At 42.8% G+C, this 25007-nt stretch overlaps 1 protein-coding gene across 1 annotated transcript in view; it reads right to left on the reverse strand.

The window, feature by feature from the left end:
* Positions 1–9077: 9077 nt before the first annotated feature.
* TMEM108 (transmembrane protein 108) overlaps positions 9078–25007 on the reverse strand; it is a 268881-nt gene continuing 252951 nt past the window's right edge. Inside the window, exons 5-6 of the mRNA XM_069730092.1 lie at positions 14362–14516; positions 9078–9573 (exon numbers count right to left, since the gene is read on the reverse strand). Of these exons, the coding sequence (XP_069586193.1) occupies positions 9451–9573; positions 14362–14516 (278 nt within the window). The 3' untranslated portion in view covers positions 9078–9450. The remainder of the gene's footprint in view (positions 9574–14361; positions 14517–25007) is intronic.

Raw genomic sequence — 25007 nt, forward strand, 5'->3', positions numbered from 1 at the left:
TACTCAGGTCATTCGTGTGATATGTCTGCAGGTAGGGGCCATGCACTTGGAATCAGTTGATTGTTATGTGCTAAACTTCTTGCCCTCACCTTGGTTAACGTTGCACAATCCCATGGTGGACTGGCAGAATTGGGAGGTAGTAAGGTGGAGCGAGTGCTGTCAAAGACACTGCTTGGGAACCCATCTAGACAGGGTTGATAACCGGTCTCTTCTTTTGAGGAAGTGTTCTCAAAACAGGGTTGTCAAGAACTATTTACAAAAGACCTAAATGTACCTTCACACTCAGCAACTTTACAACGAGAACGACAACGATCCGTGACGTTGCAGCTTCCTGGATAGCGATCTCTGTTATGGACCTGGTGGTTAGGAGCACCCGGCACGACCTGATAGTTAAACTCACACAGGACAAGCTCTTGGATGTGGGAGCTCTGCTGACCGCAGGCCCTAATCCTATCACCACAACTAAAAATAGCTGTGGAGCGTTCCTGACTCTCCCTAGACGCCTCTTCACAGCCTAAGAGCTAGCTAGCCCTAGAGATATAAAATAAAGCCTACCTTGCCTCAGAGAAATTCCCCAAAGGAAAAGGCAGCCCCCCACATATATTGACTGTGAGTAAAGATGAAAGTCACAAACGCAGAAATGAAACAGGTTTCAGCAAAGGGAGGCCAGACTTACTAAACAGACAAAGGATAGGAAAGGTATCTTTGCGGTCAGCACAAAAAACTACAAAAGACCACGCAGAGTGTGCAAAAAGACCTCCGCACCGACTAACGGTGCGGAGATGTCACTCTGCATCCCAGAGCTTCCAGCTAGCAAGACAAAATCATGATAACCAGCTGGACAAGGAAACAATGAACAAATAATAACTATCAGGAACTTAGCTTCTGCTGGAGAAGACAGGTCACCAGAAAGATCCAAGAGCGAACTGAACTAATGCAGGAACATTGACAGCTGGCATGGAGTAACGATCTGAGTGGAGTTAAATAAAGCAGCCAACCAAAGGATAAACCACGTCACCTGTGTAAGGAACCTCAGAAGCAGCAGCTTCACTCACAGCCACCAGAGGGAGTCCATGGACAGAACTCGCCGAAGTACCATTCAGGACCACAGGAGGGAGTTCGACAACAGAATTCACAATAGTACCCCCCCCCTTGAGGAGGGGTCACCGAACCCTCACCAGAGCCCCCAGGCCGATCAGGATGAGCCAAATGAAAGGCACGAACTAGATCGGCAGCATGAACATCAGAGGCAAAAACCCAGGAATTATCTTCCTGACCATAACCCTTCCACTTGACCAGGTACTGGAGTTTCCGTCTCGAAACACGAGAATCCAAAATCTTCTCCACCACATACTCCAACTCCCCCTCGACCAACACCGGGGCAGGAGGATCAACGGAGGGAACCATAGGCGCCACGTATCTCCGCAACAACGACCTATGGAACACATTATGAATGGCAAAAGAAGCTGGAAGGTCCAAACGAAATGACACAGGATTAAGAACTTCAGAAATCTTATATGGCCCAATGAAACGAGGCTTAAACTTAGGAGAGGAAACCTTCATAGGAACATGACGAGATGACAACCAAACCAAATCCCCAACACGAAGTCGGGGACCAACACAGCGCCGGCGGTTAGCGAAACGTTGAGCCTTCTCCTGGGACAATGTCAAATTGTCCACCACATGAGTCCAAATCTGCTGCAACCTGTCCACCACCGTATCCACACCAGGACAGTCCGAAGGCTCAACCTGCCCTGAAAAGAAACGAGGATGGAAACCAGAATTACAGAAGAAAGGAGAAACTAAAGTAGCCGAGCTGGCCCGATTATTAAGGGCGAACTCAGCCAAAGGCAAGAAGGACACCCAATCATCCTGATCAGCAGAAACAAAGCATCTCAGATATGTTCCCAAAGTCTAATTAGTTCGTTCGGTTTGGCCATTAGTCTGAGGATGGAAAGCCGAAGAAAAAGACAAATCAATGCCCATCTTAGCACAAAAGGACCGCCAAAACCTCGAAACAAACTGGGAACCTCTGTCCGAGACGATGTTCTCTGGAATGCCATGCAAACGAACCACATGCTGGAAAAACAATGGCACCAAATCAGAGGAGGAAGGCAATTTAGACAAGGGTACCAAATGGACCATCTTAGAGAAGCGATCACAAACCACCCAAATGACCGACATCCTTTGAGAGATCAGAAATAAAATCCATGGAAATATGCGTCCAGGGCCTCTTCGGGACCGGCAAGGGCAAAAGCAACCCACTGGCACGAGAACAGCAGGGCTTAGCCCGAGCACAAGTCCCACAGGACTGCACAAAAGAACGCACATCCCGTGACAAAGAAGGCCACCAAAAGGATCTAGCCACCAAATCTCTGGTACCAAAGATTCCAGGATGACCAGCCAACACCGAACAATGAACCTCAGAGATAACTCTACTAGTCCATCTATCAGGGACAAACAGTTTCTCCGTAGGACAACGGTCAGGTCTATCAGCCTGAAACTTCTGCAGCACGCGCCGCAAATCAGGGGAGATGGCAGACAAAATTACCCCCTCTTTAAGAATACCCGCCGGCTCCGGAACACCCGGAGAGTCAGGCACAAAACTTCTTGACAGGGCATCAGCCTTCACATTCTTAGATCCCGGAAGGTATGAAACCACAAAATCAAAACGGGAGAAAAAGAGCGACCATCGAGCCTGTCTAGGATTCAACCATTTGGCAGACTCGAGATAAGTCAAATTCTTGTGATCCGTCAAGACCACCACGCGATGTTTAGCTCCTTCAAGCCAATGTCGCCACTCCTCGAATGCCCACTTCATGGCCAACAACTCTCGATTGCCAACATCATAATTGCGCTCAGCAGGCGAGAATTTTCTAGAAAAGAAGGCACATGGTTTCATCACCGAGCCATCAGAACTTCTTTGCGACAAAACAGCCCCTGCTCCAATCTCAGAAGCATCAACCTCGACCTGAAACGGGAGCGAAGCATCTGGCTGGCACAACACAGGGGCAGAAGAAAAACGACGCTTCAACTCCTGAAAAGCCTCTACAGCCGCAGAGGACCAATTGACCACATCAGCACCTTTCTTGGTCAAATCAGTCAACGGTTTAGCAATACTAGAAAAATTAGCGATGAAGCGACGGTAAAAATTAGCAAAACCCAGGAACTTCTGCAGGCTCTTCACAGATGTCGGCTGAGTCCAATCATAAATGGCCTGAACTTTAACAGGGTCCATCTCGATAGTAGAAGGAGAAAAAATGAAACCCAAAAATGAAACCTTCTGAACTCCAAAGAGACACTTTGACCCCTTCACAAACAAGGAATTCGCACGAAGGACCTGGAACACCATTCTGACCTGCTTCACAGGAGACTCCCAATCATCCGAAAAAACCAAAATGTCATCCAAATATACAATCATGAATCTATCCAGGTACTCTCGGAAGATGTCATGCATAAAGGACTGAAACACAGATGGAGCATTAGAAAGCCCGAATGGCATAACCAGGTACTCAAAATGGCCCTCGGGCGTATTAAATTCTGTTTTCCATTCATCGCCCTGTTTAATTCGCACAAGATTATACGCCCCTCGAAGATCTATCTTGGTGAACCAACTAGCCCCCTTAATCCGAGCAAACAAATCAGACAGCAGCGGCAAAGGATACTGAAATTTGACTGTGATCTTATTAAGAAGGCGGTAATCAATACAAGGTCTCAAAGAGCCATCCTTCTTGGCCACAAAAAAGAACCCTGCTCCCAATGGTGACGACGACGGGCGAATATGACTCTTCTCCAAGGATTCCTTTATATAACTCCGCATAGCGGCATGCTCTGGCACAGATAAATTAAACAGATGGCCCTTAGGAAACTTACTACCAGGAATCAAATAAATAGCACAATCGCAATCCCTATGAGGAGGTAGGGCACCGGATTTGGGCTCTTCAAATACATCCCGGTAATCTGATAAAAACTCAGGGACTTCAGAAGGAGTGGAAGGCGAAATTGACAACAATGGAACATCACCATGTACCCCCTGACAACCCCAGCCAGACACAGACATAGATTTCCAATCCAACACTGGATTATGGACCTGTTGCCATGGCAACCCCAAAACGACCACATCATGCAGATTATGCAACACCAAAAAGCGAATATCCTCCTGATGTGCAGGAGCCATGCACATGGTCTATTGAGTCCAGTACTGAGGCTTATTCTTGGCCAAAGGCGTAGCATCAATTCCTCTCAATGGAATAGGATACTGCAAGGGCTCCAAGAAAAAACCACAGCGCCTGGCAAACTCCAAGTCCATCAAATTCAGGGCAGCGCCTGAATCCACAAATGCCATAACAGAATAGGACGACAGAGAGCAAATCAGAGTAACGGACAAAAGAAATTTAGACTGTACCGTACCAATGGTGGCAGACCTAGCGAACCGCTTACTGCGCTTAGGACAATCGGAGATAGCATGAGTGGATTCACCACAGTAAAAACACAGCCCATTCCGACGTCTGTGTTCTTGCCGTTCAGTTCTGGTCATAGTCCTATCACACTGCATAGGCTCAGGCCTATGCTCAGAGAATACCGCCAGATGGTGCACAGCTTTGTGCTCACGCAAGCGCCGATCGATCTGAATGGCCAAGGACATAGACTCATTCGGACCAGCAGGCGTGGGAAATCCCACAATGACATCCTTAAGGGCTTCAGAAAGACCCTTTCTGAAAATTGCCGCCAGGGCACACTCATTCCACTGAGTAAGCACAGACCACTTTCTAAACTTCTGACAGTACACCTCCGCTTCATTCTGACCCTGACACAAAGCCAGCAAGATTTTCTCTGCCTGATCCACTGAATTTGGTTCATCATAAAGCAATCCAAGCGCCAGAAAAAACGCATCAACATCACACAATGCAGGATCTCCTGGCGCAAGGGAAAATGCCCAGTCTTGAGGGTCACCACGCAACAAAGAAATAATGATTTTTACTTGTTGAACGGGGTCACCAGAGGAGCGGGGTTTCAAAGCTAGAAACAGTTTACAATTATTTTTGAAATTCAAGAACTTAGATCTATCCCCAGAAAATAAATCAGGAATAGGAATTCTAGGCTCTAACATAGGATTCTGAACCACAAAATCTTGAATGTTTTGTACCCTTGCAGTGAGATGATCCACACAAGAGGACAGACCTTGAATGTCCATCTCTTGGGTCCTGAACCACCCAAAGGTTTAGGGGAAATGAAAGACAAAACACAGTGCAAAGAAAAAAAAATGGTCTCAGAACTTCTCTTATCCCTCTATTGAGATGCATTAATACTTTGGGCCAGCTGTACTGTTATGGACCTGGTGGTTAGGAGCACCCGGCACGACCTGATAGTTAAACTCACACAGGACAAGCTCTGGGATGTGGGAGCTCTGCTGACCGCAGGCCCTAATCCTATCACCACAACTAAAAATAGCCGTGGAGCGTTCCTGACTCTCCCTAGACGCCTCTTCACAGCCTAAGAGCTAGCTAGCCCTAGAGATAGAAAATAAAGCCTACCTTGCCTCAGAGAAATTCCCCAAAGGAAAAGGCAGCCCCCCACATATATTGACTGTGAGTAAAGATGAAAGTCACAAACGCAGAAATGAAACAGGTTTCAGCAAAGGGAGGCCAGACTTGCTAAACAGACAGAGGATAGGAAAGGTATCTTTGCGGTCAGCACAAAAAACTACAAAAGACCACACAGAGTGTGCAAAAAGACCTCCGCACCGACTAACGGTGCGGAGATGCCACTCTGCATCCCAGAGCTTCCAGCTAGCAAGACAAAATCATGATAACCAGCTGGACAAGGAAACAATGAACAAATAATAACTATCAGGAACTTAGCTTCTGCTGGAGAAGACAGGTCACCAGAAAGATCCAAGAGCGAACTGAACTAATGCAGGAACATTGACAAATGGCATGGAGTAACGATCTGAGTGGAGTTAAATAAAGCAGCCAACCAAAGGATAAACCACGTCACCTGTGTAAGGAACCTCAGAAGCAGCAGCTTCACTCACAGCCACCAGAGGGAGTCCATGGACAGAACTCGCCGAAGTACCATTCACGACCACAGGAGGGAGTTCGACAACAGAATTCACAACAGATCTCGTTGTGTTTGACACGCAGCAGCGATCTGGATCCCGCTGTGATATCGCTGGTCGGAGCTAGAAGTCCAGAACTTTATTTGGTCGTCAGGTCGGCGTGTATCCTGTTGTGAGTTCCGTTCTGGAGCTCCCTCCTGTGGTTGCTAATGGTATTTTTGCGAGTTCTGCCCTTGGGCTCCCTCTGGTGGTTTCGAGTGGAACTGCTGCTCTGTTAGGTGGCTGTAGCAGCTGCCTTCACTAATCGCCTTGCCTGGGTTTGTTATTTAAACCTGCTCTGGGCTTTAGTCCATGCCTGCTGTCAATGTTCTTGGTTGGATTTGATTCTTCCCTTGGATTTCTCATATGGCCAGTCCTTGTCTGCAAAAGATAAGTTTTGCTAGTTTTGTTTGTCCATTTGTTTGGACTCTATTGCTTTGCATTTTGTCTCTTTTTGTCCAGCTTGTCACTATGTCTTATTCAGGCTAGCTGGAAGCTCTGGGAAAGCAGATTTGCCCCTCCACACCGTGAGTCGGTGTGGAGTTCATTTTTGTAAACTCTGCGTGGATTTTGTAGTTTTTAACACTGACCGCACAGTATCCTTTGCTCTCTGTCTATCTAGTTTAGAATTGGCCTCCCTTTGCTGAATTCTAATTTCATTTCTGTGTTCGTCATTTCCCTCTCCTTTCACAGTCAATATTTGTGGGGGGCTGTCTTTCCTTTTGGGGGTTTCTCTGAGGCAAGATAGCTTTCTATTTCCTTCTTTAGGGGTAGTTATATCTGAGGCTGTGACAAGGTGTCTAGGGAGTGTCAGGAACATCCCACGGCTATTTCTAGTTGTGTTGTTAGGATTAGGGACTGCGGTCAGTAGAGATACCACCTTCTCAGAGCTCGTTCCATGTTGCGTTTTAGCCACCAGGTCATTTCAGTGTGGCCTCTTAACCACCAGGTCATAACAGTATCCGTCATGTTTGACATCAAAAGCAATGACGCCAGCAATGTTTTACATGGAGCTAACAACCAGCGAGAACGATAAGTGAGTCGCCGTTACGTCACTGGATCGCTCCTGCATCATTCTGGAGCTGCTGTGTTTGACGTCTCTACAGCGACCTAAACAGCGACGCTGCAGCGATCGGCTCGTTGTCTATATCGCTGCAGCGTTGCTGAGTGTGATGGTACATTTAGAAGAGCCTTAGCATACTGCATGTTGACTTATAAAGATGAAACTTGCCAAAACAATTGGAGTACAAGAAGTACTGCACGAAACAAATATGTTTATCATCCAACCACCTTAAAATTCCTTGACAATGCTCAGTCGTCACCACCTTCAGACAACTTTGTATACAAACTCTGCCTCCCTTTAGTTTTATCTGTTTATCTTTATTTAAGACAATCAATCATAGATGACAGTGAAGGATAAAAGAGTTAAAGACGGAGTTGAATTTTTTTTACTTACTTTCGAGACTGAAAAATGCTGCATTTAACTCTTGGACAATTTTCAACTAATAAAAATGATTTAATAATTCCTCTCTTGGATGCTTTAATGATACAAATTTAGTTTTTGCATCTTTATTTTTTCCTGTCCTTATTTCAAGACCTGTCACTTTTGTATCTTTCTGTCATCATAACAATACATGGGATCCTTTTTTTGTGGGATGAGTTTTACTTTTGAATTACACCATTTGGTTTATGAAATACTATATGGGAAAATAAGATAAAAGCTCATGGCCCTGTTCCTTTTTTGTGATGTGTTGTTGCCATCAATTTATACATGTCTTAATTTTTTTCAAATGAAATGAGAACATTTCTAACGTTCACCTTCTGATCAGTGTTCTATGTTCTGCTATAAATAAAATATGGTTATAAAATATTTCTGATACATTGCATTTTTATTTTATTTTTATTTTGCACTGCTATTTTTGAATTAATGGAAGATGTGTGTCATATGTTAATGCGGTTTATGCAGTCAAGGGGGATAGATACAATTCAGAGACACATCAAGATGTTAGTGCCTCAATCTCGGCCAATCTGACATGCGGGGAAAGACTTTGTACATGTGTCGTGAATCTTCCAGTGCATACGCAGTGTGACAATGAAGTTGTAGAAAATTACATCTAGCTTCACTGCACATGCTGTGGATAAAAATAAAATCAAACCTACACATATTTGGTATTGCCACATTCAGAATCACCCGATCTATCAATAAAAAGAAAGGATTAACCTGATCGCTAAATGGCATATTGAGTAAAAAGTCAAAGCGCCAGAATTACGTTTTTTTGGTTGCCGCAACATTGCATTAAAATGCAATAACGGGCGATCAATAGATCATATCTGCACCAAAATAGTATCATTAGAAATATCAGCTCAACACACAAAAAATAAGCCCTCACCTAAACCGTGATCACGAAAAATTGAGATGCTACGGGTATCGGAAAATGGCACAATTTTTTTTTTTAACAAAGTATGAAATTTTTTTTCACCACTTAGATAAAAAAGAACCTGGATATGTTTGGCGTCTATGAACTCATAATGACCTGGAGAATCATAATGGCAGGCCAGTTTTAGCATTTAGTGAACCTAGTAAAAAAGCCAAACAAACAAGTGTGGGATTGCACTTTTTTTTGCAATTTCACCGCACTTGGGATTTTTTCCTGTTTTCTAGTACACAACATGCTAAAACCAATGTTTTATATCTCGTCCCACAAAAAAACAAGCCCTCACATGGCCATATTAAAGGAAAAATAAAAAAAGTTATGGCTCTGGGAAGAAGGGGAGCGAAAAACAAAAACGCAAAACCGAAAAAAGCTCCTGGGGTTAAGGGGTTAAAATCAGAAATATGGAGTAACTGAAACCTTGTGATTGACTTTCTAGCAAGGTCACACCCAATCCTATTGGGCAGTGTTTGTAAAAGCATATAAAATATAACTACTAAACTGTAATATTGCATATTCTAAAAAAACAACAACAGCACAGTTTTACATATAAATAACTTTATTTATAAAGCCACAGATTATTCTGTAAAGTATTACCACAATTGTAAAAAGATGACAATTCTTAGGAAAACAAGCTGAAAACATTATAGTCATTGAGGGAGAAGGGGGTACACAAAGCATATTTATATGATGTGGGTGTATGATCCACTTTTAAGGAACTTTGGAGATGGGAGAATGGGATGGCTGTAAATGTAACTAAATCCAACTAAACTTTAAACCACCTGTTATCCACTTTTTATTGTAGGTCAAGAAAAAGTTTTCACGCCTCCATTGTTTGGTTACAAGTTGTCCATTTTGATCAAGGCTGTTTATGTCCTGGATGTAAAACACAGTATTAAACGCATCTTCGCTCAGTTATCATTAAATTTCAGAAACTTGTTCATGTGCTGAAAAAAGATTTTCTTGACAAAATGGGTTGACGAGAACCATTCCACTGTTCCGATAATCCCCATTGGCTGGAGAACGTGGTTCTGAGAGATGGTCCTAAGGAAAGCAAAATAGAAAGATCATTATGAAAAGTTGAATATACATTAAAAACTCACAAAAATCATCCATTCCTCCCTTTCTCCCAAAAAAAGATTGCTTAAAGGTTTAGTGTTACAGTTAAGTCCATATATATTTGGACAGATACAACATTTTTCTAATTTTGTTTATAGTCATTACCACAATGAATTTTAAACAAAACAATTCAGATGCAGTTGAAGTTCAGACTTTCAGCTTTCATTTGATGGTATCCACATTAAAATTGGATGAAGGGTTTAGGAGTTTCAGCTCCTTAACATGTGCCACTCCGTTTTTAAAGGGACCAAAAGTAGTTGGACATTTGACTGCAAGGCTATTTCATGGACCGGTGTGGGCAATCCCTTCATTATGTCATTCTCAACTAAGCAGATAAAATGCCTGGAGTTGATTTGAGGTGTGGTGCTTGCATTTGGAAGGTTTTGCTGTGAAGTAAACATGCAGTCAAAGGAGCTCTCAAAGCAGGTGAAACAAGCCACCCTTAAGCTGCGAAAACAGAAAACACCCATCCGAGAAATTGCTACAATATTAGGAGTGGCAAAATCTACAGTTTGGTACATCCTGAGAAAGAAAGAAACCACTGGTGAACTCATCAATGCAAAAAGACCTGGGCGCCCACGGAAGACAACAGTGGTGGATGATCACAGAATAATCTCCATGGTGAAGAGAAACCCCTTCACAACAGCCAACCAAGTGAACAACACTCTCCAGGAGGTAGGCGTATCAATATCCAAATCTACCATAAAGAGAAGACTGCATGAAAGTAAATACAGAGGCTTCACTGCACAGTGCAAGCCACTCATAAGCATCAAGAATAAAAAGGCTAGACTGGACCTTGCTAAAAAACATCTAAAAAAGCCAGCACAGTTCTGGAAGAACATTCTTTGGACAGATGAAACCAAGATCAACCTCTACCAGAATGATGGAAAGAAAAAAATATGGCGAAGGCGTGGTACAGCTCATGATCCAAAGCATACCACATCATCGGTAAAACACGGCGGAGGCAGTGTGATGGCTTGGGCATGCATGGCTGCCAGTGGCACTGGGTCACTAGTGTTTATTGATGATGTGACACAGGACAGAAGCAGCCAAACGAATTCTGAGGTATTCAGAGACATACTGTGTGCTCAGATCCAGCCAAATGCAGCCAAACTGATTGGTCGTCGTTTCATACTACAGATGGTCAGTGACTAGTGTTGAGCATTCCGATACCGCAAGTATCGGGTATCGGCCGATACTTGCGGTATCGGAATTCCGATACCGAGATCCGATACTTTTGTGGTATCGGGTATCGGTATCGGATACATAGAGATGTGTAAAATAAAGAATTAAAATAAAAAATATTTATCTATTTACCTCTCCGGCGGCCCCTGGACTCAGCGCGGGTAACCGGCAGGCTTCGTTGTTCAAAATCAGCGCTTTTAGGACCGGAGAATCACGTCCCGGCTTCTGATTGGTCGCGGGCCGCCCATGTGACCGCCACGCGACCAATCACAAGCCGTGACATCACCGCAAGCTATTAGCGCGCTCATTTTTGAAAAATGAGCGTGTTAATGACTTTCAAAGACGTAGCGGCTTGTGATTGGTCGCGGCGACGCGACCAATCACAAGCCGCGACGTCACCGCAAGCTATTAACGCGCTCATTTTTGAAAATGAGCGCGTTAATGGCTTTCAAAGACGTAGCGGCTTGTGATTGGTCGCGTGGCCGCGACCAATCACAAGCCGCTACGTCTTTGAAAGCCATTAACGCGCTCATTTTTAAAAATGAGCGCGTTAATAGCTTGCGGTGACGTCGCGGCTTGTGATTGGTCGCGGCCACGCGACCAATCACAAGCCGCTACGTCTTTGAAAGCCATTAACGCGCTCATTTTTCAAAAATGAGCGCGCTAATAGCTTGCGGTGACGTCGCGGCTTGTGATTGGTCGCGTGGCGGTCAAATGGGCGGCCCGCGACCAATCAGAAGCCGGGACGTGATTCTCAGGTCCTAAAAGCGCTGATTTTGAACAAAGAAGCCTGCCGGTTACCCGCGCTGAGTTCAGGGGCCGCCGGAGAGGTAAATATATCAATATTTTTTATTTTAATTCTTTATTTTACACATCCCTATGGATCCCAGGGCCTGAAGGAGAGTTTCCTCTCCTTCAGACCCTGGGAACCATGAGAATACCTTCCGATACTTGATGTCCCATTGACTTGTATTGGTATCGGATATCGGTATCGGCGATATCCGATATTTTTCGGGTATCGGCCGATACTATCCGATACCGATACTTTCAAGTATCGGATGGTATCGCTCAACACTATCAGTGACCCAAAACATAAAGCCAAAGCAACCCAGGAGTTTATTAAAGCAAAGAATTGGAATATTCTTGAATGGCCTAGTCAGTCACCTGATCTCAACCCAATTGAGCATGCATTTCACTTGTTAAAGACTAAACTTCAGACAGAAACCTCAGAAACAAACAGCAACTGAAAACCACCGCAGTGAAGGCCTGGCAGAGCATTAAAAAAAAAGGAAACACAGCGTCTGGTGATGTCCATGAGTTCAAGACTTCAGGCAGTCAGTGCCAACAAAGGGTTTTCAACCAAGTACTAGAAATGAACATTTTATTTAAAATTATTTAATCTGTCCAATTACTTTGGTCCCTTTAAAAACAGGGTGGCACATGTTAAGGAGCTGAAACTCCTAAACCCTTCATCCAATTTTAATGTGGATACCCTCAAATGAAAGCTGAAAGTCTGAACTTCAACTGCATCTGAATTGTTTTGTTTAAAATTCATTCTGGTAATGTCTATAACCAAAATTAGAAAAATGTTGTCTCTGTCCAAATATATATGGACTTAACTGTATATACCATGACATTAGAAAATAAAGGATAAAATCATAGACTTGGTTACACTTTTGCTTACAAGTAAGCTAAGCAGCAGTAGGCAATGTCAAGCCGCAGCTGCAAAAGCAAATAGGATTTTATAGTGCATAAAAAGAAAAATAATAGCCCATGATTACAATGTTATATAAAAGTGAATCTGTCACCCCCTGGACAATTTTTATCTATTACTATGGGCATACAGGTAATTGAATGGCTAAACCAGTCTTACCTATATGTCTCATAGCTGCGGTGTAGACATTGAGAAATTGATTTATAATCTTTTATGTTAATGATTTCTTCTAGGGTGTGCGGTGCCTGGAAGAAATCACTGCCTCGCTTCATTATACTATCACCTCCCTCCCATCAGTGTCATACTGATCTAGTCGGTACTGTAATCCTACGTATGCGCGTTCGTGCAGTTATGTGAACACTGTCCACCTTGTATAGGCAGTGTCTGAATTGATCTTCTGCACCTGTGCAGAAGATCAATGTGGCGGAAAAGTGATCCTGATATCTAAATAGGAGAGGGTACTTTACAGTTACAGTGGGCAGAATCTGCAATGCCCCATGTCAATAGGTAGTAATGGCAAATACTAGATCAGCATTTGAAAAGGGCTAGATGTTTTTCTCATAACAAATAGTATTGTGGGTCATACATAATTGTGTGATAGATCATGCATTATTGATCGAGAAAGGGAAAACCTTAGTAATTATGTGACTTTTATGATAGGTCAGATAAGAGAAGCACAAGTAGGGAGTGAATTATATAATCCCCAGAATGCTGAGATGAAGTAAAAGCTTTGGTTACATAGAAAGGTGACCTGAATGTCTTGAACAAACCTGAGCACACATCTTGAGATGGGACTGCCTGTGTAGGGTGAGGAGGCAGCTCCTGTTAGAGTTCGGTCAAGAAATTTATTACCGTTATAAAACATCTTGAACCTTTTATCTGCCTGATTATATCTATCTCTCCATGTGTTGTTGGCCATTTACAAGAACCTGTATGTACACATCAAAGTAATGCATGGGCTTAAAAGCCATTTATTTTTTAAAGGGAACTTGTCACCCCGTTTTTTCCATATGAGATAAAAATATGGTTCAATAGGGTCTGAGATCAGCTTTACATCAGTACCTTTCATATCCCCCGATTCCCCACCTTTGCTGCCAAAATACCTTAGCAATCTCTCCATTTTCATATGTCAATCACCCCGGTCCGGTCCGATGGGCGGGGCCTATTCGCTGATTCTCCCCACCTCCAGCTTTGCTCTATGAATCTTCTTTCCTGCTTTTGCTTAGTTTTCTGCACCTGCGCATTCCAGTGGCGTCTTGCGCGTGAGTAGTATGTTTTGCTCAACAGTGGGCAAAGCATTCAACTCATGCATGCGCCGTCATTTTCCTTGATGTTCTGTGCCCTGGAAGTCTTTCTATGCTTCCGGGGCACAGAGCATAGGGTCAAAAGTCGGCGCATACGCAATAATGATTTCATGCTTTGCCCACAGTTGGTCAAAGCATACTGCGCAGGCGCTAGAGGCTAATTGAATGCACAACCACAGAAACTGACCGGTATCTGTGGTATTCACAGATCTAATTATGTCTGACATGCCGAAGAGCGGGGGGAGAGACAGCGATTATGCCCTGCCAATCGGACTGGGGTGATTAACATACGAAAACGGAGAGATTACTAAGGTATTTTGGCAGCAAAGGTGGGGAATCGGGGGATATGAAAGGTACTGATGTAAAGCTGAGTTCAGGCCCTATTGAACCATATTTTTATCTCATATCGAAAAAACGGGGTGACAGGTTCCCTTTAAAATATATATTGTTGTTATTTGCCATTACAACAAATGTGTAACTTGAGAAAGAGTGTCCTATCCAGAGCATTACCTCTGATGTTTCCAGAGACTGTATCTCTCGCGGTAACTCCACTGCATGCTTGTTGAAATAGTCCATTGTAATCGCATTATTCCAGTAACTTAAATTATTCTCAGGGTTAGAAGCCTTCTTCTTCCGTCTCATGCAGCACACAGTCAATAAGACGGCTGTAAATCAAACATAACAGAATGGTTACAGGTTGTCTGTTGGTAAAGTTTTCTAATCTTAAAGGGGTTTTAGGATAGGTCATCAATAATCATAGACTGTTTCTGGGCCGACTCCCAGAACAACCACTGATCAGCTGTTACAGCCTCCAACTAAGGCTGGAGGTATCAATTTATGGACGGGCTCCATGCTCTGTATAGTGGCCACTTTCGGTACTGCAGAATAGCCTTTATTCAAGTAGGAGATGATCCATAGCACCTGGCAGTGGCCACTAAATAGTGTGACATAGCAGTGTTTTTCTGATCTGGCACCTGGCATGGCTTTGAGCAGCTGATCAATGGGGGCACTGGGTGTTGGCCCCCAATTGATCGAGTATTGATGACCTATCCAACATAGTGAAAAACCCCTTTAAGATGAAGATTATATATACAGGATGCACATGAAAGGTTTACACTATATAAAATTGTTGTAACTGTTTGATAATTTTATTAAATTGTCAACAATCAGGGTTGATGGGGCACATTTGTCAATACTGACTTACATTTAGACACTTTGGATGCCTCAAATTTATCATGGTAAGACCTCACTCACACTGGTGTATAATGCAGAGAAGTGCAATGCGAGAAAAAAAAAAGTACTTTGACCAATGTTATTAAATGCTTATCTGCATGCTGTTACTCAGTGCTCATCTGCATGCGCGATTGGATGTGATAATGGTATCACACTCGCCAATGCAAGTAAATTGATGTGAGAATTTTTTTACCCACACAGTAAGGCAAAAAAACCCACACAAATATTTTATTTTAAAAAACACTTTCCGACTCTAACCGTTTCAGCAATTTATTAAAAAAATAAATAAAAAAAAAAACAGTCCAGGGAATCCGACGTAGTCCCACTCATTCACAAATCCATAGTGTTCCCACGACACCCACCAATTCTATACTGCAACTTATGGAGCGTTGTTATGAGAATGACACTTCACAGGTCACTCCCGGTCATGTCTCACAAGCAATAATGTTAGAAACTCAGTAACGTCATCGCTTGTGAGACTTGACCAGGAGTGACCTATGAAACGTTCTCAGAACCATAGGTTACAGTGCAAAATCTAAGTTGCCGGCTCTTACGATATCCGGCGGCCCTGAACAGCGGTGATGCCAGTAACTACACCGCTCATCAGAGTTGCAATCATGCGGCATTCTTTGAGACCTGGTGACTCTAATCAGCGGTGTAGTTACTGACATCTCCATCAGTACATCATGGGAGCGCCATGGATTACGTCGAACTGTGGGGATTTTATTTTAATAATAAATTGATAAATTAGAGAGTGTTTCTTGTTTTTATTTCTTTACCACTTTCTTTTTATGTGTACCATTTGTGGGCTTCCTTGGATGTACTACGTCGGAATGACTGGTGTGGATTTTTTTTAAATAATTTGGTGAAACAGGGTTAGAGTCAGGGGGTTCTTTTTAAAATAAGATACAGTGATGAGCAAAAGGGTTTTAAAGGGACTCTGTCACCCCCTCCAGCCGTTAGAAACTAAAAGAGCCACCTTGTGTAGCAGTAATGCAGCATTCTGACAAGGTGGCTCTTTTAGTTATTGGTGCAGTTAAAGCCAAAATAAAGCGTTTTATAATGTCGCCAAAATACCTGTCTTTAGACAGGGAGGCAGGTCTTAACCCCCTGCTGCAAACGCCACACTTCGGTCTCTCAAATCTTCTTCGGCGCCAGGCGCCGCCCCCTCCGCGCTGTTTTCCAATCAAATCCAGCGCCTGCGCTGTTTAGTACTGGCTGGGGCAGGCGCAGTGAGCTCTGGCCGTCTGACCTCAGATGCAGTCTTGCAGACTGCGCCTGTGCAGCCGCCCTGCCTGTGAATCCCAGCCCCGCACTGTGCATAATGCATAACACACTGCAAGTTGGCTCATCACAAGGTCTATCAATTTTGGGGCAACAAACACAGGAGTGGGGTGGCTCATATGCTTTATAATAGTCAGATCACATATGTCCAAGCAAGCACCGTGCAATGAACGTTACACGAGTCTGCAATAGTGGCTCAAAAAAGTGAAGAGGCCTCGACCTCAACATGGTAATACGAAATGTTGGCTTGACTTTGCAAAAAAATTACGAAACGTGGACAGCAGAAGACTGGAAACGGGTGATTTGGAGCAATGAGATGAAAGTCAGTGGACTTTGGTCTACCTACTGTAGGTCTGGAAGAAACAAGGGAAAAAGGGGCTAATCGATTGAGAAATTGAGGGAACTGTCAGGTTTGGTAAATGATGATATGAATTTGTTTCACAGCCAAAGGCATTGGATACTTGACCAGGATCGATGGTGGTCTTGACAATAAGCTATATGTGAGTGTCCTACAAGATGAGTTACTTCGTACACTCAAGTACTATGGGTATGAAAAGGACAACATAGTGTTCCAGCAGGACAATGACCCGAAGCATACGTCGAGATTGGCAAAGAAATAGGTAAATGACAATGCAGTAGAGGTGCTGGATTGGCCCCCACAGTCCCCAGACCACAAGCTAATCAAACAATTATGGGAAGCGTTGAAGAAAAAACTGTATATATACCCAAATGAGTCAATCAGTATGCACAAACTTTGGGAATGTGTAGAAGAGACCTGGGATTAGATTTCGGTCTAGACATGTTTGAATCTAATCCAAGAGCATGCCCAGAAGGATTCAGGCAGTGTTGAAATCCAAAGGTGGATTTACAAAATACTAATAAAATAATAAAAATTAACCCTGGGCCATTTTCATTTTTTTTTTTTTCATATTTTGCTCCCCTTCTTCCCAGAGCCATAACTTTTTTAATTTTCCAACAATATGGCCGTGTGAGGACCTGTTTCTTGCGGGACGAGTTGTGGACACCATTTTGAAGAACACCATTTATTTTACCACTAGATGGTGGCCCGATTCTAACGCATCGGGTATTCTAGAATATGCTTGTATATAGCAGCCACATACTATATAGCACAGGCCACGTAGTTTATAGGAGCCACGTAGTATATAGCATACAAATAGTACGTGGCCTGTGCTATATAGTATGTGGCTGCTATATACATACATACATGTATGTTCTACATACATATTGTAGAATACCCGATGCGTTGTATATAACGCAGCCCACGCAGTATCTAACACAGGCCACGTAGTATACAGCAGCCATGTAGTATATAACACTGCCCACGTAGTATATAGCAGCCATGTAGTATATAGTACTGCCCACGTAGTATATAGCAGCCATGTAGTATATAGTACTGCCCACGTAGTATATAGCAGCCATGTAGTATATAGTACTGCCCACGTAGTATATAGCAGCCATGTATCCAACACAGCCCACGAGGTATTTAGCAGTGTGGGCACATATCTCTGTTAAAAAAAACAATTAAAATAAAAAATAATTACATACTCACCCCCTGGGATCCAACGGCGCTGTGGCGATGGGTGCGCGGCTGCCGCCATCTTCCTTTCCCAGGATGCATTGCGAAATTACCCAAAAGACTTAGTGGTCTCGCGAGACCGCTAAGTCTTCTTGGTAATTTCGCAATGCATCTCTGGGACCAGAAGCTGGTGGAAGGCGCGAGCGCATCCTCGGACTGCGGAGGGTGAGTATAGCAGGGTTTTTTTTTATTATTATTATTTTTAACATTAGATTTTTTTACTATTGACGCTGCATAGGCAGCATCAATAGTAAAACGTTGGGGACACACAGGGTTAATAGCAGCGGTAGCGGAGTGCGTAGCCCGCGACATAACGCGGTCCGTCACCGCTGGCATTAACCCAGTGTGAGCGGTGACCGGAGGGGAGTATGGAGCGAGTGGGCGCCGGGCCCTAACTGCAGGGGAGTAGGGAGGGACTAATCGGACTGTGCCCATCGCTGATTGGTCACGGCAGCCATGACAGGCAGCTGGCGAGACCAATCAGCGACTTGGATTCCATGACAGACAGAGGCCACGACCAATGAATATCCGTGACAGACTGAAGGACAGACAGACAGAAAGACAGAAGTGACCCTTAGACAATTATATAGTAGATACAATGTACTGGAAAATGGGAAAAAATTCCAAGTGCGGGGAAATAGCAAATAAAATACCACAATTCCAGAATTTTTTTTTTTTTTTTTACCATATTCACTAAATGCTAAAGCTAATCTACCACTATGATTCTCCAGGTCATTACAAGTTTGCAAATTCCAAACATGTATAGGTTCTTTTTTAAGTGGTGAAAAAAAAAATCCAAAGTTTGTACAAAAAAAAAAAATGGCGCCATTTTCCAAGACCCATGGCGTTTCCATTTTTCAGGATCTGGGGCTGGGTGAGGGCTTATTTTTTGCGCGGTGAGCTGATGTTTTTATTGATACTATTTTGGGATAGATAAGATCTTTTGATCACAAGTTATTGCATTTTATTGCAATGTTGTGGTGACAAAAAGCTGTAATTGTGGCATTTTTAAATTTTTCTGATATTGACTTTTCAAATTCTTTTTCAGTGAGGAAATAATAAATCTTATGGTGGCTGTGAGGGATCTCACAGGGGAAGGGGGCGTCGACTTTCCTCACCTCGGGGGGAGGGGAGAGAAGGATCCAGCAGGGATCGGCTCTCTGGCGCCACCACTTGCCTCAGGTCAGTCAGGGAACTGCACCGAGGGCAAATAGTCATCGGAAAGGCTTCCCTTATAGGTATGAGTTAGTGAGGCGCTCCCAGTGAGGGGGGATATATATCACCAATCCAGCCTGGGGATATATATCTAAACCTCCTGGCCATCACTGCCAGAGATCCTCACTAAAACAGTATGGTATTCTGCCACCAGTTCCTCATTTAAAATAAGCCTCGTCCGACATCAGGCTTATATCGGGTCAGGAACCCACCCCGGGGTAGCGTATAATAATCAACGGAGCGTGCAGACGTGGGGATTCGTGGATCGAGATAAAAGAGCAGCCCAAGATTAATTTTATATTTAATTGCCGAGGAGGCACACTAGAAAATACAGCTATACATACAAGAGCAAATATATACAGTCAGGAGTGTAGTACAATGATAGGGTATAGATAAGTTGCAGTTACCGTGTTATGTAGCATGTGACCACAGGGAGGCACTGATGGATCACAGATCCAAATCTTAGTTACAGGCTTTCCGGGCTGCAACAGCTAATGTATCCTCCGGCCATCAGGAAAACTCAGTCCAAAATGAGAAGCTGCCTTATATCTCCTAGACTGCTACCTCACACATCTGCTCCCACCCCTGGGTGGTGCAGCCTCTCTCCTCCCATGTCTGAGAATATGATTTTCTGCCTAGTTCTGAGATTGGCCCATAACTTTGCGCCCGAAGCTCTGAATGGGTTGGATGTACCACCAACTGGATTCCACTGGATTTTATCTGCTCATAGAGACTAAATATGACTACCATATACAATTCCTGTTAGCTATGCTTTATAGCTCCATAATTCAAAGTGCTACAGGTGGCTAAATAATATGGGCGCATGGAGAAAGGAATGCCGATTCTGAATATGTGCTCGGCTAGTTTTAGAGATATTGCATTCTACTATTATAAGTCATTTTCCAAATTCAATACCTCATAGCCTTGCTGTACCATGTGCTTGGTCACACAAAGGGCCCAGATGGCTGCAGCTCCAGAAGATTGCTTATAGAGACTAAATATGACTACCGTATGTAATTCCTGTTAGCTATGCTTTATAGTTCCATAATCCAAAGTGCTACAGGTGGCTAAATAATATGGGCGCGTGGAGAAAGGAACGCCGATTCTGAATATGTGCTCGGCTAGTTTTAGAGCTATTGCATTCTGCTATTATAAGTCATTTTCCAGATTCAATACCTCATAGCCTTGCTGTACCATGTGCTTGGTCACACAAAGGGCCCAGATGGCTGCAGCCCTAGAAGATTTCACACCATTGTGTCAAGAGCTTCAAAGAGCTTGAGTTAATTAATGGTAAACAATGATCCTTGGGAATGAGTGCCAAGGATGGAGGCACACTTCAGGAGAGGAGAGACATTTACTTTGTCCCTCAAAGTGGCCCAGACAAATTTGTATGCCCATACATTTTTCATCCAAAATCCCACGTCATCAGGCACCAGATGGACCCTTGTAAATGCAGCAGAAATTATGATGTTTTGAGATATTGTACCGCATATGGGCACAGTCAGAAAACCAGAGCTTCGTCAATACTGGAGTACTGATATACTCTAAAGGGCACGCTGGTAATCAGTATGGCCATGACAAGGACACGATTTGAAGCCATCCAACAATTTTTTGCATCATGGTGATCTTATCTTTGATCATCTGTATAAAATTTGGCCAGTAGTTGAATGAATACTTCAGCAGAAAATTTCCTTGATCATCTGTATAAAATTTGGCCAGTAGTTGAACACTTCAGCAGAAAATTTGCTGAGGCATACACCCCCAAAGGGACATCTGTATAGATGAATCTCTGGTTAATCTCAAAGGCAGTTTAAAATTTCAACAATACCTGCCCAGTAAGACGGTCAGGTATGGTATTAAACTGTACAAGCTGTGTGAGGAGAGTGCCTCAAGGTACACACATAGATTCATGGTCTACGAAGGGAAGGACACGGATTGACCCCCTGAATGTCCCCCTGTCCTGGAGGTGAGTGGGAAATTGTGTGTAAATTGCTGTATCACCTCTACATAGATAACATTTACACCAGCATTTCACTTTTCAAGAACCTCTCTGTCAGAGGTACAGTTGAATGTGGCACCGTGTGGAAAAAAATCAGAGCAGCCTCCCTAAGCCGTTAATTGGGCAATTGCTGAGAAAGGGCAAAAGCAGAAAAGGACAAGTGGGATGTTGTTATCTTGACCACCATGCACTGGGACAACAGCTCCCTTGTCACTGCCTGAGATACCACAATAAATGTCCCAAAGCCAGATTGTATCTTGGATTATAATAAGTACATGGGGGTAAAGATATCTCAGATTAGGTAATCAAACCATACAGTGCCATGCAAAAATCAATTGAATGGTACAAAAAATTGCCCATGCACATTGCACTCTACAATGCTTTTGTGCTGTTTCAATCTGCAGGTAATATGAGGACCTTCTTTTAGTTTCAGGAGGTAGTCATCAAGGCCCTAATGTTTCTCATTTAGTAAGGTTAGGGTCCCAGTTCTTCTGAAACTGATGGTGATCGTATCGTGCCAGGTGAACAATTTCCAGCACAGGGCAGCGAAGAAGTGAAGATCACAAAAAAGGTGCAGAATATGATTCAAGAAGGGAATAAAAAAAATACAATTGTGACACCTTCATCGAGAAACCTGGCCTTTGCATAGCGTACTACATGTCCAAAATTTAATACAATTTTTTTTACCCTGTTGATACAACACACTTTTATAATCTGATGTACTCTGCACATCTTACACATAACACCACATTATAAACTCATACACCGGTAAAAGCAAAAGAATTATTATCATTACTATAATGCTAGATAATTCCTTGAGGTGTGTAGTTTCCAAAATGGTGTCGCTTGTGGGGGATTTCCACTGTTTAGCCACATCAGTGACTCCTCAAACATGACATGGTGCACGTAGACCATTCCATCAAAGTCGGCACTCCAAACAGTCACTCCTTCCCTTCTGAGCCTTGCCGTGCACCCAAACAGTACTTTTTCATCACATATGGGGTTTTGATATACTCAGAGCAAATTTCACAACAATTTTTGGGGGTCTATGATTTCTGTTACCAGTGTGAAATTAAAAACAAAATGGGGCTAAAAGAATATTTTTATTGATAACGTGATTTTGTATTTTCAAGTATTAACGTTATACATTTCTACGAAGAACCTGGGGGTTCAAGGTGCTCACCACACATCTAGATAAGTTCCTTCTGAGGTCTAGTTTCCAACATGGGGTCATTTATGGAGGTTTTCCACTGTTTAGGTACATCAGGGGCTCTCCAAATGTGACATGGCATCCATTCTTGATTCTAGTTGATTTTGTGTTTAAGGCCGGAATCACACATACGCGAGATACGGCCAAGTCTTGCAGGTGAAAACCCAGCTCTGGCGCCGGCACTCCGGAGCGGAGCGTGCAGCCGCACAGCAATACATGGAGCTGCACGCTCCGCTCCGGAGTGCCGGCGCCAGAGCTGGGTTTTCACCTGCGAGACTCGGCCGTATCTCGCGTATGTGTGATCCCGGCCTAAAAAGTCAAACGGTGCTCCTTCCCTTTCAAGCCCTGCTGTTCTCCAAAACAGTGGTTTTCCCTCACATATGGGATGTTGGCGTACTCAGGAGAAATTGCACAACAATTTTTGGGTCCATTTTCTTCTGTTACCTTTGTGAAAATAAAAAAATGGGGCTAAAAGATAATTTTTGTGGAAAAATTTGATTTTCTAATTTCACAGCTCAACATTATAAACTTCTTTGAAGCATTTGGGAGTTCAAGGTGCTCAACACACATCTAGATAAGTTCCTTGGGGGGGTTTAGTTTCCAAAATTGGGTCATGTTTAGGCACATCAGGGGCTCTCCATAATGCTAAACGACGTCCTCTCTTGATTTCAGACAATTTTGTGTTTAAAAAGTCAAATGGTGCTCCCTCCCTTTCAGCCCTGCCTTGCACCTAAACAGTGGTTTTCTGACACATATGCGGTGTTGGTGTACCCAGGAGAAACTGCACAAGAAATTTTGGGGCTCATTTTCTCTGTTGCCATTGTAAAAATAAAAAAAAGGGTCTAGATTAAAATTTTTGTGAAAAAAGTTAAATGTTCACTTTCTCCTGCCACATTCCATTAATTCATATGAAGTCCCTTAAGGGGTTATAAACTTCATGAATGTGGTTTTGAGCACATTGAGGGGTGCTGTTTTTAGAATGGTCACTTTTGGGTACTGTAATTTCTGTCATATAAGCCCCCCAAAGTCACTTGAAATGTGATGCCTAAAAAATGATTTTGTAAATTTGTTGGAAAAATGAGAAATCGATGATCAAATTTTAACTCTTCTAACAAAAAAATATGGTTCAAAAATTGTTCTGATGTAAAGTAGACAAATGGGAAATGTTGTTTATTAACTATTTTGTGTGACATAACTTTCTGGTTTAAGAGCATAAAGATGAAAATTTCTGATATTTTCACAAAAAATGTCAATCAAATTTTGTCAACATTTTTAAGTACAATATATCATGAAAAAAAAAATCTCAGAATCAGTGGGATCGGTTGAAGCATTCCAGAGTTATTATCCCATAAAATGACACTGATCAGAATTTAAAAAAATTGGCCTGGTCAGGAAGTTTGAAAACAGGATTCGGGGTATAGGGTTTAAAGGGGGTTTCCAAAAATTGGACTCCAACACACATAACATAACAAATAAAGCAGGTACCCACTCTCACCAGGTCCAGCTTCCTTCTGCTATGGTTTCAGTATTTTGGCTGCAGCTGTGACATCATTTCGACAGTGCACATCACAGTTGCAGCCAATGCCAGAACTTGATAGCTCGTGCCGTCTTCATTAGCAGAGCTACTAAGCCGGTAGCATAAAAACACATATAGAAAAACACTTGTAATCACTTTTAGAAAAATAGAAATGCAAAAGTACAGTAATTTTGCCCCTGGCATAATGTGGTGGAGAAATTCTGGTAACCAGTTGTTTTCTTGGCATAGACGTAGAAGGAAGATGGAGAATTTGTTTCCTTTCTCTACATGCAAAACATGCTCTTATTTTATTGGAAAGGAAATGAGCGCTATGTAAGATCCATGCGTGCATTTACAAGGTAAAGTTCTAATATGAAGGTAAGCTAATGTTATCCCATTCATGAACTTTGATTTTGATATCTCCTCTTTTTCTCCACAGTGCCCATGTGAATAGACTGTCTATAACCATACATCAAATAAAATACAATGTACTACTAAAGGTCAGTCTTTTACTATTCTGATTGATACTTTGGCCTTAGAGCTATTCCTTTAGGATCAAATATTACGTATTCCCAAAGATGCTGTATTTATCATCAGTGCGATTGAAGCATCACTTTTCGGTAGCACCAATCCATAGTGCCAACTCCAGGGCAATCCTTTTATCTGTAGGTTTTGCTGACGTTTTCTCAGTCTGCATGCCCTGCATGTTGTCTGTTGTCTGACATCAGCACAACTAATGAAATGAATGTGCTGCTGTGCATCTGACTCATAGGTTTCTATTATTTACTCCTGCCATTATTCTACATTTAATCAGGTTGCTATAGCTACAGTACAATTGCCGTCCTTACCCTACGTTCTTACGCTCATGAATTTTAATGTTTAATCCAGGGAAGTCATAACAGTGATGCATGGAATGCATCTTACAGCATCAATACAGTGATGAAGACGCGCTCGCTTGTTTGATGGAATTTTTCAAATGATAGAATATAACATATTGAAGAATGTTCATAATAGGTCACAATTATTTATTTCTTATATTAGTATAATATAGATAAAGGTAAAACATAATATTTTATAGTTAATATTAACTATTGACGTAATT

The sequence above is a fragment of the Ranitomeya imitator genome, chromosome 6 (assembly GCF_032444005.1).
Source record: "Ranitomeya imitator isolate aRanImi1 chromosome 6, aRanImi1.pri, whole genome shotgun sequence".
Lineage (NCBI taxonomy): Eukaryota > Metazoa > Chordata > Amphibia > Anura > Dendrobatidae > Ranitomeya > Ranitomeya imitator.